Source organism: Pristiophorus japonicus, chromosome 1 (genome assembly GCF_044704955.1).
Source record: "Pristiophorus japonicus isolate sPriJap1 chromosome 1, sPriJap1.hap1, whole genome shotgun sequence".
Classification (NCBI taxonomy): Eukaryota; Metazoa; Chordata; class Chondrichthyes; family Pristiophoridae; genus Pristiophorus; species Pristiophorus japonicus.
The window spans coordinates 407452090-407466168 of record NC_091977.1 but is presented as its reverse complement, the minus strand read 5'-3'; the positions used below and the strand labels follow the sequence as shown (position 1 = coordinate 407466168).

The following is a 14079-nucleotide window of genomic DNA, read 5'->3' as shown; positions in this document are numbered from 1 at the left end:
GTTGGCATTTCTCTTAGCAATAAAAACAATCATGGAATGTGTGAAGTTTTTTATATCTGAATTTCTAGTATGCAACATACAGATCTGGAAACAAAAGCAAAATACTGCTGATGCTGAAAATCTGAATTAAAAACAAAGTATTGGAAATACTCAGCAGGTCAGGCAGCATTTGTGGCGAGAGAAACACAATTAACGTTTCAGGTCATTGACCTTCCATCAGAACTGCCAAAAGTTAGAGATGTAACAGGTTTTAAGCAACTACAGAGGCAGGGAAAGGTGGATGGGGAGAAAAGAACAAATGGGAAGGTCGGTGATGGGGTGGATGGTAGTAGTAATTAAATGATCCATAATATTAAGGCAAATATGGATAATTCAGTGGGGAAAGACAGTGTTTCAGGCTTTGTGTTCTGTAAACATTTCTTTCAAATGTTTTATTTTTCAGGGAGTAGCACAGTATGTTCAAGTACCAAAATGCTGTATCAAAAAGTGGTGTCACACAGGTTTTGTTCCCAAATCTGCTGCATTGCTGTTAGGAGGTGCCAATCAGAAGCCACATCCTCTTTACAAGAGGAAGCAAAAATTGTTGGGAGGGAATGTCACAAGGCCGGTGTTTGTAGCTGTTGGTAGTTGATCAAGAGTAGCACAAGGCTAGGAAGAGATTGAAGAAAGTGGGAGAGGAGCTTGAAGAATAGCATACTTGCCACAATACAAGGTTTTCTTTTTAATTCTTTACCACCTCCTAATTGGTACAGGTGTCTAAACACAGAAACATGCCCTCCAGAAATCAAATTTGAATAGCACAAGGAAACATACTACAGTCTGAATTCACTAAGTTTTACTGTTCATTTCTATTTATGGTGAGCATTAGCTTCATTTTCTGGGCTAATTCATGTAGAAAGCTTGACTAATAGCACTAAATGTATGCTTTATGTATGTAAATACCATTTTTTCTCATTTCTATAAATAAGTGCGAGTAAACATCATCCAATATATAAAGTCCTGCAGTGCATGAATCTCAAAGCATTTCCATTTTAGAACAGATTTGAGGAATGTTCAAATGAGTGTTCCAATTGATACAAAGGAAACAGAAGAATTGCATAAAAAGTATTAGATTATGCATTTTTATGATAAGCTTGTAGGATTTGAAAGAACTTGTGATCTGAAGGATTAGGCATCAGCAGCATTACTGAATGTAGCATTTTACAGGCAAACAACCTGATCAAGATGATGAATCAGACAAACTCTACTGGCCCAACACATCAGTTCTCACAACACGCCTGCGCCGCCTTATTACAGCCTATCAGCGCAGCTATAAAAGGGAGCAGATGAAATTAGAAGCACTGAACAAAAACGACCGTCGCAGACGTCGGCCAAGAGATGAAGTGAGAGCTCGGGAGGCAGAGAGAAATGCAGCAATATCTGAGAAACGTCAAAGGTAGTGCCATGAATTGTATGCTTCATTTTATTAAATATTTCCAAAGTTTAGGTCTTGTTTTGGAATACATTTCCATGGCCTTGTTTAGCCATTATTTTATTACCCAAGTGTGCATTTAATATTATGATGGTAAACCGTTCATATTAAAATCACTGGACCAGAAAAACATTTCGAATCAGTAAGATCCAGAATTTGCAGCACCAACACACTGCCAAATGATATTTATATTCATTTTCATGATTACTGCACTCTGATTTCCGAAACTAAACCGAGGAGCTGGTGTTTTTCCAGAGAACCACGGTGGAAAAATCAGAGGGAGTATCACCCTTGGGCTATTTACATGCATGTCCAAGCCAGCTTTAGCGGTGTTGGTGGAGATCACATCACCTACCTTTATCGGCAAGGAAGTTGCAGAGGAAATATTGCCCTCAAAGGAACCCAAATACCTTCAGCTCACTGACCGTTTATTGCATTTGTTGCCATTATGATCCCAAGTAATTTGGAAGCTATGGCAAAGCTGAAAATTACAAATGATCCTTGGACTTTCTGCTGCTGCACTGCTGTAAATTCATCAAAAGTGTGATGGAAACCCTGTTTATACATGTAAATCGGGTTTCCACAGAACTTCCAATTGAGTTATGGCAGTGCAGCGTCAAAGTCTGAAGAAATTCCGGGTCTATGTCCAGTAAGGAGACAAAAGAAGCAAATATGGCCCGAGCAATGCTCCCTTTAAACTGCAGCCGTGCAGCTCTCTGGACCTCCCGCGCAGTCGGCTCCCCATCTTTTCATAGGAAAAATGCGCTTGCACAGTATTTTGAATGGGCTGCGCAGTCCTTTAAGGGGGTTACGCACCCAAAAAAAAATTAATGGGAACATTGGACCCATGTGAACTTAGTAGAGGTTAGTCGTGCAAATCGTTATAGACCAGAACTAAAAGAACAAAAAATTGCAGAAGTTATCAACGGGAAGAATAAGTTATAAAATGAAGTTCGAAATTCAACATTTTACCTCATTTTTTCATCTTCCACACAGATATTTTAGCTGCCATCACTACCACACTACACAAGCTGTGCAATCATAGATGGTTACAGCATAGAAGGAGGCCATTCAGCCCGTTGAGCTCATGCCGGCTGTTTGCAAGAACATTTCAGTTAGTCCCATTCCTCTGTCCTTTCCCCATAGCCCTGCAAAATATTTTTTCCTTCAGGTACTTATTCAATTCCCTTTTGAAAGCTATGATCCTCTCAGGCAGTGCATTCCAGGTTCTAAACATTCACTGCCTAAGAGTTTTCCCTCATGTCGCCTTTGGTTCTTCTGCCAATCATCTTAAATATTTGTCCTCGGGTTCTCCACCCTTCTGCCAATGGGAATAGTTTAATTCTTATCTACTCTGTCCAGACCCCTCATGATTTTGAGCATCTCTATCAAATCTCCTCTCAACCTTCACTGCTCTAAGGAGAACAACCCCAGCTTCTCTAGTCTATCCACGTAACTGAAGTCCCTCATCCTTGGAATCACTCTTGTAAGTCTTTTCTGCACCCTCTCTAAGGCTTTCGCATCCTTCCTGAAGTGCGGTGTCCAGAATTGGACACAATACTCCAGTTGAAGCCGAACCAGTGTTTTATAAAGGTTCATCACTTCCTTGCTTTTCTACTCTATACCTCCATTTATGAAGCCCAGGATTCCGTAAGCTTTTTTAACTACTTTCTCAACCTGCCCTGCCACCTTCACTGATTTTTGCACATATACCCCTGGTCTCTCTGATCATGTTACCCCCTTTAGAATTGTGCCGTTGAGTTTATATTGCCTCTCCTCATTCCCCCTACCAAAATGTATCACTTTGTACTTTTCTGTGTTCAATTAAACTGTCATTTGTCCACCCATTCCACCGGCCTCTATGTCCTCCTGAAGTCTATCACTAACCTCCTCGCTGTTCACTGTACTTCCAGGTTTTGTCATCTGCAACTTTAGAAATTGTGCTCTGTACACCCAAGTCCAAGTCATTAATATACATCAAGAAAAGCAGCGGTCCTATTGCCGACCCCTGGGGAACACCACTGTTTACCTTCCTCCATTCCGAAAAACAACTGTTCATCACTACTCCCTGTTTCCTGTCACTTAGCCAATTTCGTATCTATGCTGCCACTGTCCCTTTTATTCCATGAGCTTCAACTTTGCTGGCCAGCCTATTATGTGGCACTTTATCAAACGCCTTTTGGAAGTCCATGTACACCACATCAACTGAATTGCCCTCATCAATCCCCTCTCTTACCTCATCAAAAAACTCAATCAAGATAGTTAAGCACGATTTACCTTTAACAAATCAATGCTGGCTTTCCTTAATTAATCCACATTTGTCCAAGTGACTGTTAATTTGGTCCCTGATTATCATTTCTAAAAGCTTCTCCACTGACTGGCCTATAGTTGCTGGGTTTATCCTTGCAGCTTTTGTTGAGCATGTGGTTTTCTCCCAGTCTTCACTGCATATGTGCGGCCTGTTCTGGAATTATGTTGCAGTTCACTCCAATTAGCTGTTTATTCTGTTAGCATAACATTCTGCTCTGTTTTATTGCTTTCTTAGTTAAATCTTATTTAAATTTTTACTTTGTTGCAGGCTTTAAAAGTTTCACTGATTTCTGCACATTGCATTGATTTATGACTTTCAAGCATGCTGTGTTTTTACATTTGTTTGAGATGTTGCACCTCAATGTTGAGATGTTGTTAAAGTGTTGCACCGAACAGAAGCCTCCTCCAAATACATAGTTGAATTAATTCCCAAGATTAGTCCCAAATCCAAAGCACCTGGCCATATAGCATTCTGCAGTGACTCACCAGGCTATGGGAAAGCGTTGGAGACTTGTTGTAAACTCAAACTCTTGGGCTTCAGAATATGACATTTCAAACAGGATTAGGGTGTTATTAATTTTGTCCTTTCCTACTGAAGCCATGAATACTTTATTGAAGCATAGCTCAAATTACTGTATGACTATCCACCTGGCTGGTGCCCCAGCAGCCAGTGAGCCATCAATTTAGAGTTTGAGTTTACAACAAGACTCCAACGCTTTCCCATAGCCTGGTGAGAAACCATTTAAAAAATAATCTCTTTTTCTATTGCTACTCTGTTTTCTGTCCGTTCACCAATCCTCAATCCATGCTAACCCAACCCCATGAGCCCTTATTTTGCATAACGACCTTTTATGTGGCACCTTACCGAATGCCTTTTGGAAATCCAAATATAATACATCTACTGGTTCCCCTTTTATCTACCCTGCTAGCTACATCCTCAAAATAAAAACCCTAATAAGTTTGTCAAACACCATTTCCTTTTCATAAAACCATGTTGTCTCGGCTTAATCATATGATTTTCTAAATGCCCTGTTACCCCTTCCTGAATATGGATTCTATCATTTTCCCTATACCTGGCGTCTGGCTAACTGGCCTGTAGTTCCGTTTTCTCTCTCCTTCCAGTCTTGAATAGCAGGGTTACATTTGCTACCTTCCAATCCATGGTGACCATTCTAGAATCTAGAAAATTGTGGAAGATCAAAACCAATGTATCCACTAACTCTGCAGCCACCTCTTTTAGAACCCTTGGATATAGGCATTCGGGTCATGGGGATTTTTAGCCCCATTGGTTTCTCAAGTACTTTTTCGCTACTGATCTTAATACATTTAAGTTCCTCACTTTCATTAGCCCTTTGGTTCCCCACTGTTGAGAGACAAAAGGGATGATGGGCCAAATTGAGATGGTAATGGCACAAGTTAGGAAACAAAAGATGAGTCTAGATAGGATGTGAATCCCTTTTGTGTGTCAAATCTCTCCTGCCTTCCACCCAATCACACACCTTCCCTTTTGTTCTTTCCTCCTCTTACCCCTTCAGTGCCCCTTGCACTTAAGAATCTGTTACATTTCAAACTTTTGCTAGTTCTGGCGAAGGGTCATCAACTTGAAATGTTAACTCGAGACAAAGGAGCGGCAAGAGTTTGTAGAGGCGTGAGTTCGGGGCCCAGAAGAGGCGAGGGCTCGGGCAACATGGGCCAGCCCACACTGTTATATCTGTGCGCACTAGGTCTGTGCCGCAGAGCTGGTCTCCAATCATCTTGGTTAATCCTTATCACTGGACCAAGACCTAGCTCTGCCAAGCCCGTGTGGTGGCTGGTTTGCAACAGCCACCACACGTTAAAAAAAAAATCCACGCACCGGCATCTTCCACCCTTCAAGATGTAGTTCGGGATCGGAAATATTAGGTCCTTCATTGAAACACCTGTGAACTCATCCCTTTTTGGTGTGGAAGCAGGTCATCCTCGATTTGAGGGACTGCCTATGATGATGATGATTCTCTCCACAAATGCTGCCTGACCCACTGAGATTTCCAGCATTTTCTGTTTTTACTATCCTTAACTTCTTTAGTTAGCCACGGATGGTTCACTTTTCCCGTGAAGTTTTTCTCTTAAAGGAGTGTATATTCGTTGAGAATTTTGGAATATTTCTTTAAGTTTTTACCACTGCTTTTCTTCCATCATACCTTTTAATTTAATTTCCCAATCTACCTTAGCCAGCTCACCCCTCATAACTATGTAATTAGCTTCATTTAAATTTAAGAATCTAGTTTCGGGCCTACGTATTTCGCTCTCAAACCCAGTATGAAATTCTATCATATTATGATCACTCTTCCCCAGAGGAGCCTTTACTGTGAGATTACTAATTAACCCAGTCTCATTACACAATACAAGATCTAAAATAGCCTGTTCCCTGGTTGGTTCTACAACATATTGTTCTCGGAAACTGTCTCGAATGCGTTCCATGAACTTGATCTCCAGACTACCTTTGCCAATTTGATTTTCCCAGTCTACATGAAGATTAAAGCCCCACAATTATTGCATTACCTTTGTTGCAAGCTTCTATTAGTTAATTAATACTCTGTCCAATGGGAAAGCTATTGTTGGTGGGAGTAGTAGTGATTTCTGCCCCTTGTTATTTCTCATCTCCACCCATACTGATTCTACATCCTGATCTTCCAAGCCAAGATCCTTTCTCACTATTGTCTTTGTGTCATCCTTTAGGTGCCTTGCTGTTGGAGTGGATTCTCCCTTCTTGCAATAACATAAAATAATTTTCAAAAGCTGGAATTAGATCTGATGGAAATCTTCAGAACAGAAGGTTTAGGTTTTGATACACAACTATTAAGCTGTTAACTTGAATTACCCATTTAGTTTCCCCTCATTCGCTGGGTTTGTTTACAAAATCTGAATAGAGATTCCTGCAGTTGAGCACCAACAGATCCATAATTCCTTATATTCAAGACTTCTCATCTGAGATGGGGAAGGCTGATAGTTTGGAAAAGTACTTCAGCTGTTTTGTGGCTATGTGCAGAAAAGTGTGTCACTGCTAGAACTCTCATCCATGCCTTTGTCACCTCCGGACTTGAGTATTCTAATACGTTCCTGGCTGTCCTCACATCCTCCATGTTGTCTAAACTTCAGCTAATCCGAAGCTTTGCTACCCATATCCTATCCTGCGGCAAATCCTGCTCAAGTCATCATCTCTACATTGGCTTCTGGTCACCAGCCCCTCGATTTAAAATTCTCATCCTTGTGTTTAAATCCCTTAATGGCCTGCCCATTCATTTCTCTAACCTTCTACAGCCCTACAATCCCATCAGAACTCTACTCCTTTGACTCTGGCCTCTTGTGTACCCCACTCCCTTCACCTCACCATTGGCAGACGTACCTTCAGCCACCTAAGATCCACAATCTATAATTCCCTCCCTAAGCTCCTTTGTCCACCTCCTGCTCCTCCTTTAAGACCCTTCTCAAAATTCACCACTTTCACCAAGCTTTTGAGCATATCTCTTAATATCTTCTCCTCTACTCGGCATCCATTAGTGCCTGATTACGCATTCGTGAAGTGCCTTGGAGCATATCTCTATTTCAAAGGTGTTACATAAATGCAAGTTGTTTTCTGATTGTTTCAAGATAGTTCATCCTCAATGTACAAAAGTCCCTTCGTTCTCACTTTCTGGTCTGAAGAAATCATGTTTTGTATTTCTTGTCTTGTCTTTCTCTCTGGTACTGCCTACTTTAAATGGGACTGAAATGAGATACCTGAGTGTATGCATAAAGGGCTTAAAGAACACCACATGTTTGCATGTTTTCTGGGTAGAGTGAAGCAATTAAAGGAGCAGAGTTCCAGTATTTTTGTCTGGTTTGAATAGCAGTTTATTTACTTCTATGTTGAAATGTAACACTTGGAACATGAAAAATTAAACAGTTGTCTAAGTCTTACCTCATCTTTTGATGAGATTTTTATCTAGCAATATCTAAGGCCTGTAGGTTTTTGTGTGCATGTTTGAGGCTTGCTTGTATTTTAAATTATTTGAACAACTCAGGAATGCCTACAGCATTACAGTTGTGGTAGCATGACTGTTTCAAACCTAAATTACAATATTGTTTTCCAATATAGCTTTCCATCTGCAAAATCTTACGGCTAATTTTTTATATGAGCAGTGAAGCCCTTCAGGATTGCAGTATTGAAATATCTTAAATTTAAATATATTTTTGAATTGTAGATGGACCAGGAGAGAGGAGGCAGACTTCTACCGTGTTGTATCCACCTTTGGTGTAGTGTTTGATCCTGTCAAGAAGCAATTTGACTGGAGCCAGTTCCGTGCCTTTGCTAGACTGGATAAAAAGTCTGATGACAGTTTGGAAAAGTACTTCAGCTGTTTTGTGGCCATGTGCAGAAAAGTGTGTCGTATGCCTCCAAATCCAGATGAAGGTAAGATGTTGTAATATAGATCCAAGGCAGGGTGATAGAGTTGAGATACAGATCAGCCATGATCTCAGTAAATGATGGAACAGTCTTGAGGGGCTAAATGGCCTATGCCTGCTCCTATGTAATGCAATTAATGTGGCAAAAAAATAATGTTTGGAATATTTTGTTCATACTTTTACTGCAAATTTGCATCTGCAGCATAATCACAGCAATTGGTCATACAAAAGATAAAGGTCCTGAATTTCTGGGGGCCAGTGACATACTTGGGGTGGAATTCTGCTGTTAGAAATATGGCGGAAGTGGAAAATGAAGCAGAAGCAAGTCCTTGACAGTCATGTAGTGCTAGTTTCCTGTGGAGGCGAGGGCAGGCTGAGGTTCTGTCTGCTCAAGGAGGACTGGTGTTGAAAAAAAGAGGCAGATTAGCATCACTGTCCAGATTTTTCAGTGCTTGTGGCTCTGCTTCTCTAATTACACTAGATGCGGTATCACACTGGTACAATGGAGAGGTGGAAGTGCAAACAAAAGGAGTGTTCCAGGCTAAGGTCATGCCAAATTGCAGTCAACCCTCTGATACAGGTGCTAATTTTTAAGTAGTTCTGCAGGCTTTGCTCTCGAGTGGCTTTCAGGTGCAGCATTTTTCTCCTACCCTTCTCTCGAAAGCATAGGAAGCACCAGCCTGTTTTAATTATCCTGACCCCAGAAATGCCAGTGGCTACAGGATTATACAGAATTGCAATTTTTGCTCCCCTGCTATTCTGGAAGTAGGACAAGATCACGAGTATTCAGGCCCACACTTACTTGGGGTGCCAATAGTCACTGCCTCATCTTTTATCTGGAGAATTCATGTCTGTCTTGTAGACCAAAATCCTCATTAATCTGCAAATCATAATATGCATCTGGCAGGTCATTAAATACTCACTCCATGGCCTGATCTGGGACACGTGTCTATATCAGTCAGTGCGGGGGGGGGAGAGGGAGATTGCATTCAGGGTATCCATTGACCTAAATATGATCCGTACAAAATATAAGATGGCATGAATTATAAAACTTATGAAGCAACAAATGAGGGGACTTGAGTCAGTTTTGATTTTCATATTTGTGAAAAGATTCTGTTTTTATTCTTGAAGAATCTGATTCCACCATTTTCATTGAGCCAATCACGGAAGAACGCGCTTCTCGAACCTTGTATCGAATAGAACTTCTACGGAAGGTTCGAGAGCAGGTTTTACTCCACTCTCAGCTAGATGAACGACTCACGTTGTGCCAGCCCAGCATGGACCTGCCTGAATGGTGGGAGAGTGGCAGACATGACAAAGACTTATTGATTGGTGCTGCAAAGCATGGAGTCAGTAGGACAGACTATCATATTCTAAATGACTCTGAACTTTCTTTCCTGGAGGCCCATAAAAACTTTGCTCAAAACAAAGGGGCTAGCCAGAGGAGCAGTACGCCTTTCCAAAACCAACCTGGTGCCTGTCTGAGCCAGTTGCCTTCCAATGCCCCATCCACACCAGTTCAAGAAGAAAAAAGTACAGAACAAACGGACTATGATGATAGTAAAACTGAAGATGGACTAAAAAGTCCTGCACCACCATCTCAGGAAGAGCAAAGCACGGTCCCTCCTAAGGAAGATGGGGAAACTAATTGTAATGAGAACATACATGTTGATTCAGAATGTCAGGACACTTTGGGACCATTGTCTGTGAAGATTGAGCATGATACTAAAGAGCCTTTAGCCATGGATACGGAAATGCTTGCTGACTCTGAAGAAAAGGAATTCGGAACTAAATTACCATTTGAGAAAGGGTCCGAGGAAGATGATGATGATGAGGAGGAGGATGACGTTGATGATAAATCAGAAGAATCATCCCAACCTGAAGGTACCATATGCAAAAAGATACAATATAAATCTTGGCTGAATTGTGTTGAATTTGAATTCCTCACTAACAATGAGCTTTTTTGCAGCTTTGTGCATTAGTATTCTGTTATCATGGATAAAGTATTTATTTTAATTAAGATATTTATGCTTTACAGACAAATGAAGAAAGCTGTTTTCTAACAAATGAAATCGTCATACTTTTTTTTAAAATTGCATATTTAATATAGTTCAACATTACATCAAGTCCTTCGTCATGAAAATAATCCTGCTAAAATTTTCTGTATTGAAATAAAGTCAGTTTGATAAAGTTTTAAGCTTTTATTGGAGTAATTAATATAACCAGGGTTGTTTCAGTATTAAATGCTGATTTCCATCTTATGTGCACAAGTGGTAAGTGTCTTAAATTTTCTTCAGTTAAGATGGGGCAACTACTCTCATTGTACCTGGGTACCGGGGCTAATTCCAGTATATAGCACAGGGATGTGCGAGGCAACAGTCAACTTTTGGGTATTTGTATAGTCCAGTGATACCTGGGTGAAACACTGTTAAAAGTGGGCTTCCAACAGAATTTTAAAAATATTTTTCAACTATGTCCAATGTTTTGCTTCATCTGGAGATTTGAAAGCTTTTACAATTATCTAGTAAAACTGAAGTAAAAACAGAAAATGCTGGAAATACTCAGCAGGCCAAGCAGCATCTGTGGAGAGAGAAACAGGGTTAACGTTTCATGTCTGATAGGTTATCATCCTGAAACGTTAACTCTGTTTCTCTCTTCACAAATGTTGCTTGATTTGTTGAGTATATCCAGCATTTTCTTTGTTTCGTTCAGATTTCCAGCATCTGCAGTATTTTGCTTTTGTGTCAGTAAAACTGAAGTATTTGCTACGTGGGCATTCGCTTTGCAATGTGCTCTTTGCCCAAAGTCTAAATTCTAAAATCAAGATACAAAGAGTGAAAACAGCTGTAGGACTAGTTTTCTCACTTTTTATGCCCTCTGGTTAATGTCACGAATGTCACTGTGAACACACTAAACAATTGAGCTTCCAGAAATAAGATGATTTACTGCAGTCATGAATTAAACAGTATGTGCTCAGAACTCTTGCGTGATATTTGCCTCAAAAGACTCTTGGAGATTTGTCTATGACAGCTATAGTCCAAGCAATGTAACTTGTACCTGTTTCAATGTGACTTCAATTAGTATTTAATCTTTTATAGAATGTGCCAATATAACCTCCAAGTAGGCAAGTAATGATGTCAAAACACTTAAAGTATTTAACTGGTAGATTGTATTTTACTTGTTGCTGTGTTGTGAAGTACTCATAAAACTGAATAAAAGAACATTAGTCCATTCATTTCATTTAGTAGCAGAATAGTGGTGATATCTTGGATTCAAACTGCATGATTTTCTTCTCAGCTGGCACTGCTTCTCAAGGCAAACATTTTGATGAAGAAAGTAATGCCTCTTTGAGCACTGCCCGTGATGAAACTCGTGATGGCTTCTTCATGGAAGATAGTGAACCTACAGTAGCTCAGCTACTTCATGAAAGAACATATTCCTTCTCCTTCTGGCCAAAGGTTCGTTGTGATATAAACCTTGAATTTATAGTTCAGTGTTTTTGTGTTCAAGGAGATCAAAATTTCAACTGAATTTATTCGAAAAATCCAAATTTGAGCCAGTTCAAATTTCTGTTCCTTTCAATAAAATACTCCAAATAAGGTATTGATTTGTGTCCTTTACAACACATACATCACTTTGTTATAACAAAGCAGGTAGCGGCAGCTACAAGCATACTCTTTCCTCCCAGTCACAAATATCAGGAACTCAAGCAGATTCTTCTCTCCGTCACCTCTTTTGAAGGTGTTTTGTTTTATTTTCCTTGTTTCAGTGCAGTCAAGGGACTGGGTGACTACCCCCAGTCTATTGGAATCAGTTGGTGCCACCCAAGAGTGACTGTACCTGTAATTTCTCTCCACCCCCCCCTCCCTCCCCTTTTGGTAGGGCAGCACGTGGTTTCCCACAGCTGCGCAAATTAGATCAGCACCTCAATATATTGAAAACAGCAGGTACAAACTTGCATCCTATCACTCCGGTGTTCCAGTCTGTTGGGCCGCAGTTTGGCCCTCCAAAATTTTATTGGTGCATATTCTTGATATCTGTCCAACTTTCCCGCAGTCCAGTCCAAGGCATTTTAGCCTTTGTTCAAATTCAGGTGCAGAGAGCCTAAATTTTAGATCCTAAATCCTCACGTGCTATATAAAAATATGAATTATTGTAATTCCTTTCTAATAATGTAATCCCTTATCTGTGTTACCTGGAAAATACAGTAAGATGAGTTGTACCTGTATTCTGTATTGCAGTTGTGGTTTTACTTTGTCTCAAAATTTGAAGCTCAACACAGCGTTAATTTCCAATCTTATATTAACTATTCAAATTAATTTTCAAATGTAAATGTTTTATGTTATGTTGTTACTAAGCTTTCTAGTATGTAGTTCCAATATGCTACAGGGAAAAATATGCTTAAACCAATATACTTCCATGTTCATTATGATGTGTGTGTGTAGTACATTAATTTAACATCCAACTTGTTAGTCATTAGAAAATACGAGCTACCCCAGCAAAGCCTATCACTAATTCAGTAATCTAGCATCCAACTGTATTTTGAACATCCCTAATGATTTTATCCATCCTACCCGACAAATTATTCCAAATTTGTAGCACTCTTTCAGGATTTGATGTGTTAAACTTTTCATTCACCATTTTGTGCACTGATTCTATTTTCCTAGCTTACTTTATAGTAGTGATATATAGTAATGTATTTGTTTTATCTATCGACATGATTTTAATATTTTTTATAGTTCAATCAGATTACCCTTCACTGCTTCCTTAATAGACTGCAAAGCTTGAGCTTCTTAGAATCATAGAATGGTTACAGCACAGAAGGAAGCCATTCGGCCCGTTGAGCCTGTGCCGGCTCTCAGCACTGCAGCTATTCTCACTCCCCTGCCCTTTCCCCGTAACCCTGCAAATTGTTTTCTTATCCAATTTCCTTTTGAAAGCCACGATTGAATTTGCATTCCAGATCTTAACCACTCGCTGCGTTAAAAAAAGTTTTTTCTTTGGTTCTTCTGCCAATGATCTTAAATCTTGTTCTCTGGTTCTCCACCCTTCTGCCAATAGGAACAGTTTCTCTCTGTCTCCTCAGTCCAGACACCTCATAATTTTGAACACCTCTATCAAATCTGCTCTCAACCTTCTCTGCTCTAAGGAGAACAACCCCAGCTTTTCCTGTCTATCCACGTAACTGAAATCTCTCATCCCTGAAACCATTCTTGTAAATCTTTTCTGCACCCTCACTAAGGCCTTCACATCCTTGTATTGGACACAATACTCCAGTTGAGGCCGAACCGGTGTTTTATAAAGGTTCATCATAACTTCCTTGCTTTTCTACTCTGCCTCTATTTATGAACCCCAGGATCTCGTGTGCTTTTTTTAAAACTGCTTTCTCAATCTGCCCTGCCACCATCAATGATGTGTGCACACATAACTCTGGGTTTCTCTGTTCGTACACCCCCTTTAGAATTGTACCCTTTAGTTTATATTGCCTCCCTTTGTTCTTCCTACCAAAATGTATCACTTCGCACTTTTCTGCGTTAAATTTCATCTGCCATGTTCCAACAGTCCTCTGGCACCACCCCCATATCTAAGGAGATTGGAAGATTATGGCCAGTACCTCTGCAATTTCCACCTTTACTTCCCTCAGCATCCAAGGATGCATCCCATCTGGTCCTGGTGACTTATCTACTTGAAGTACATCCTGTCTTTCTAGTACTTTTATCAATTTTTATCCCATCCAGTATCTCAATTAACTCCCCTTTCACTATCATTTTGCAGCATCGTAGGAATCGCAGGATAGCTCAGATGAATACATGGCTTGAGGGGTGGTGCAGAAGGGAGGGATTCAAATTCCTGGGGCATTGGAACCGGTTCTG

At 40.2% G+C, this 14079-nt stretch overlaps 1 protein-coding gene across 2 annotated transcripts in view; it reads left to right on the top strand.

The window, feature by feature from the left end:
• Positions 1 to 14079, top strand: part of chd7 (chromodomain helicase DNA binding protein 7) — a 346350-nt gene that overhangs the window by 299123 nt on the left and 33148 nt on the right. For both annotated transcript variants that reach the window (XM_070891933.1, XM_070891925.1), the window contains exons 29-32: positions 1207 to 1435; positions 8005 to 8213; positions 9338 to 10090; positions 11504 to 11664. In XM_070891933.1, coding sequence (XP_070748034.1) covers positions 1207 to 1435; positions 8005 to 8213; positions 9338 to 10090; positions 11504 to 11664 — 1352 coding nt within the window. The remainder of the gene's footprint in view (positions 1 to 1206; positions 1436 to 8004; positions 8214 to 9337; positions 10091 to 11503; positions 11665 to 14079) is intronic.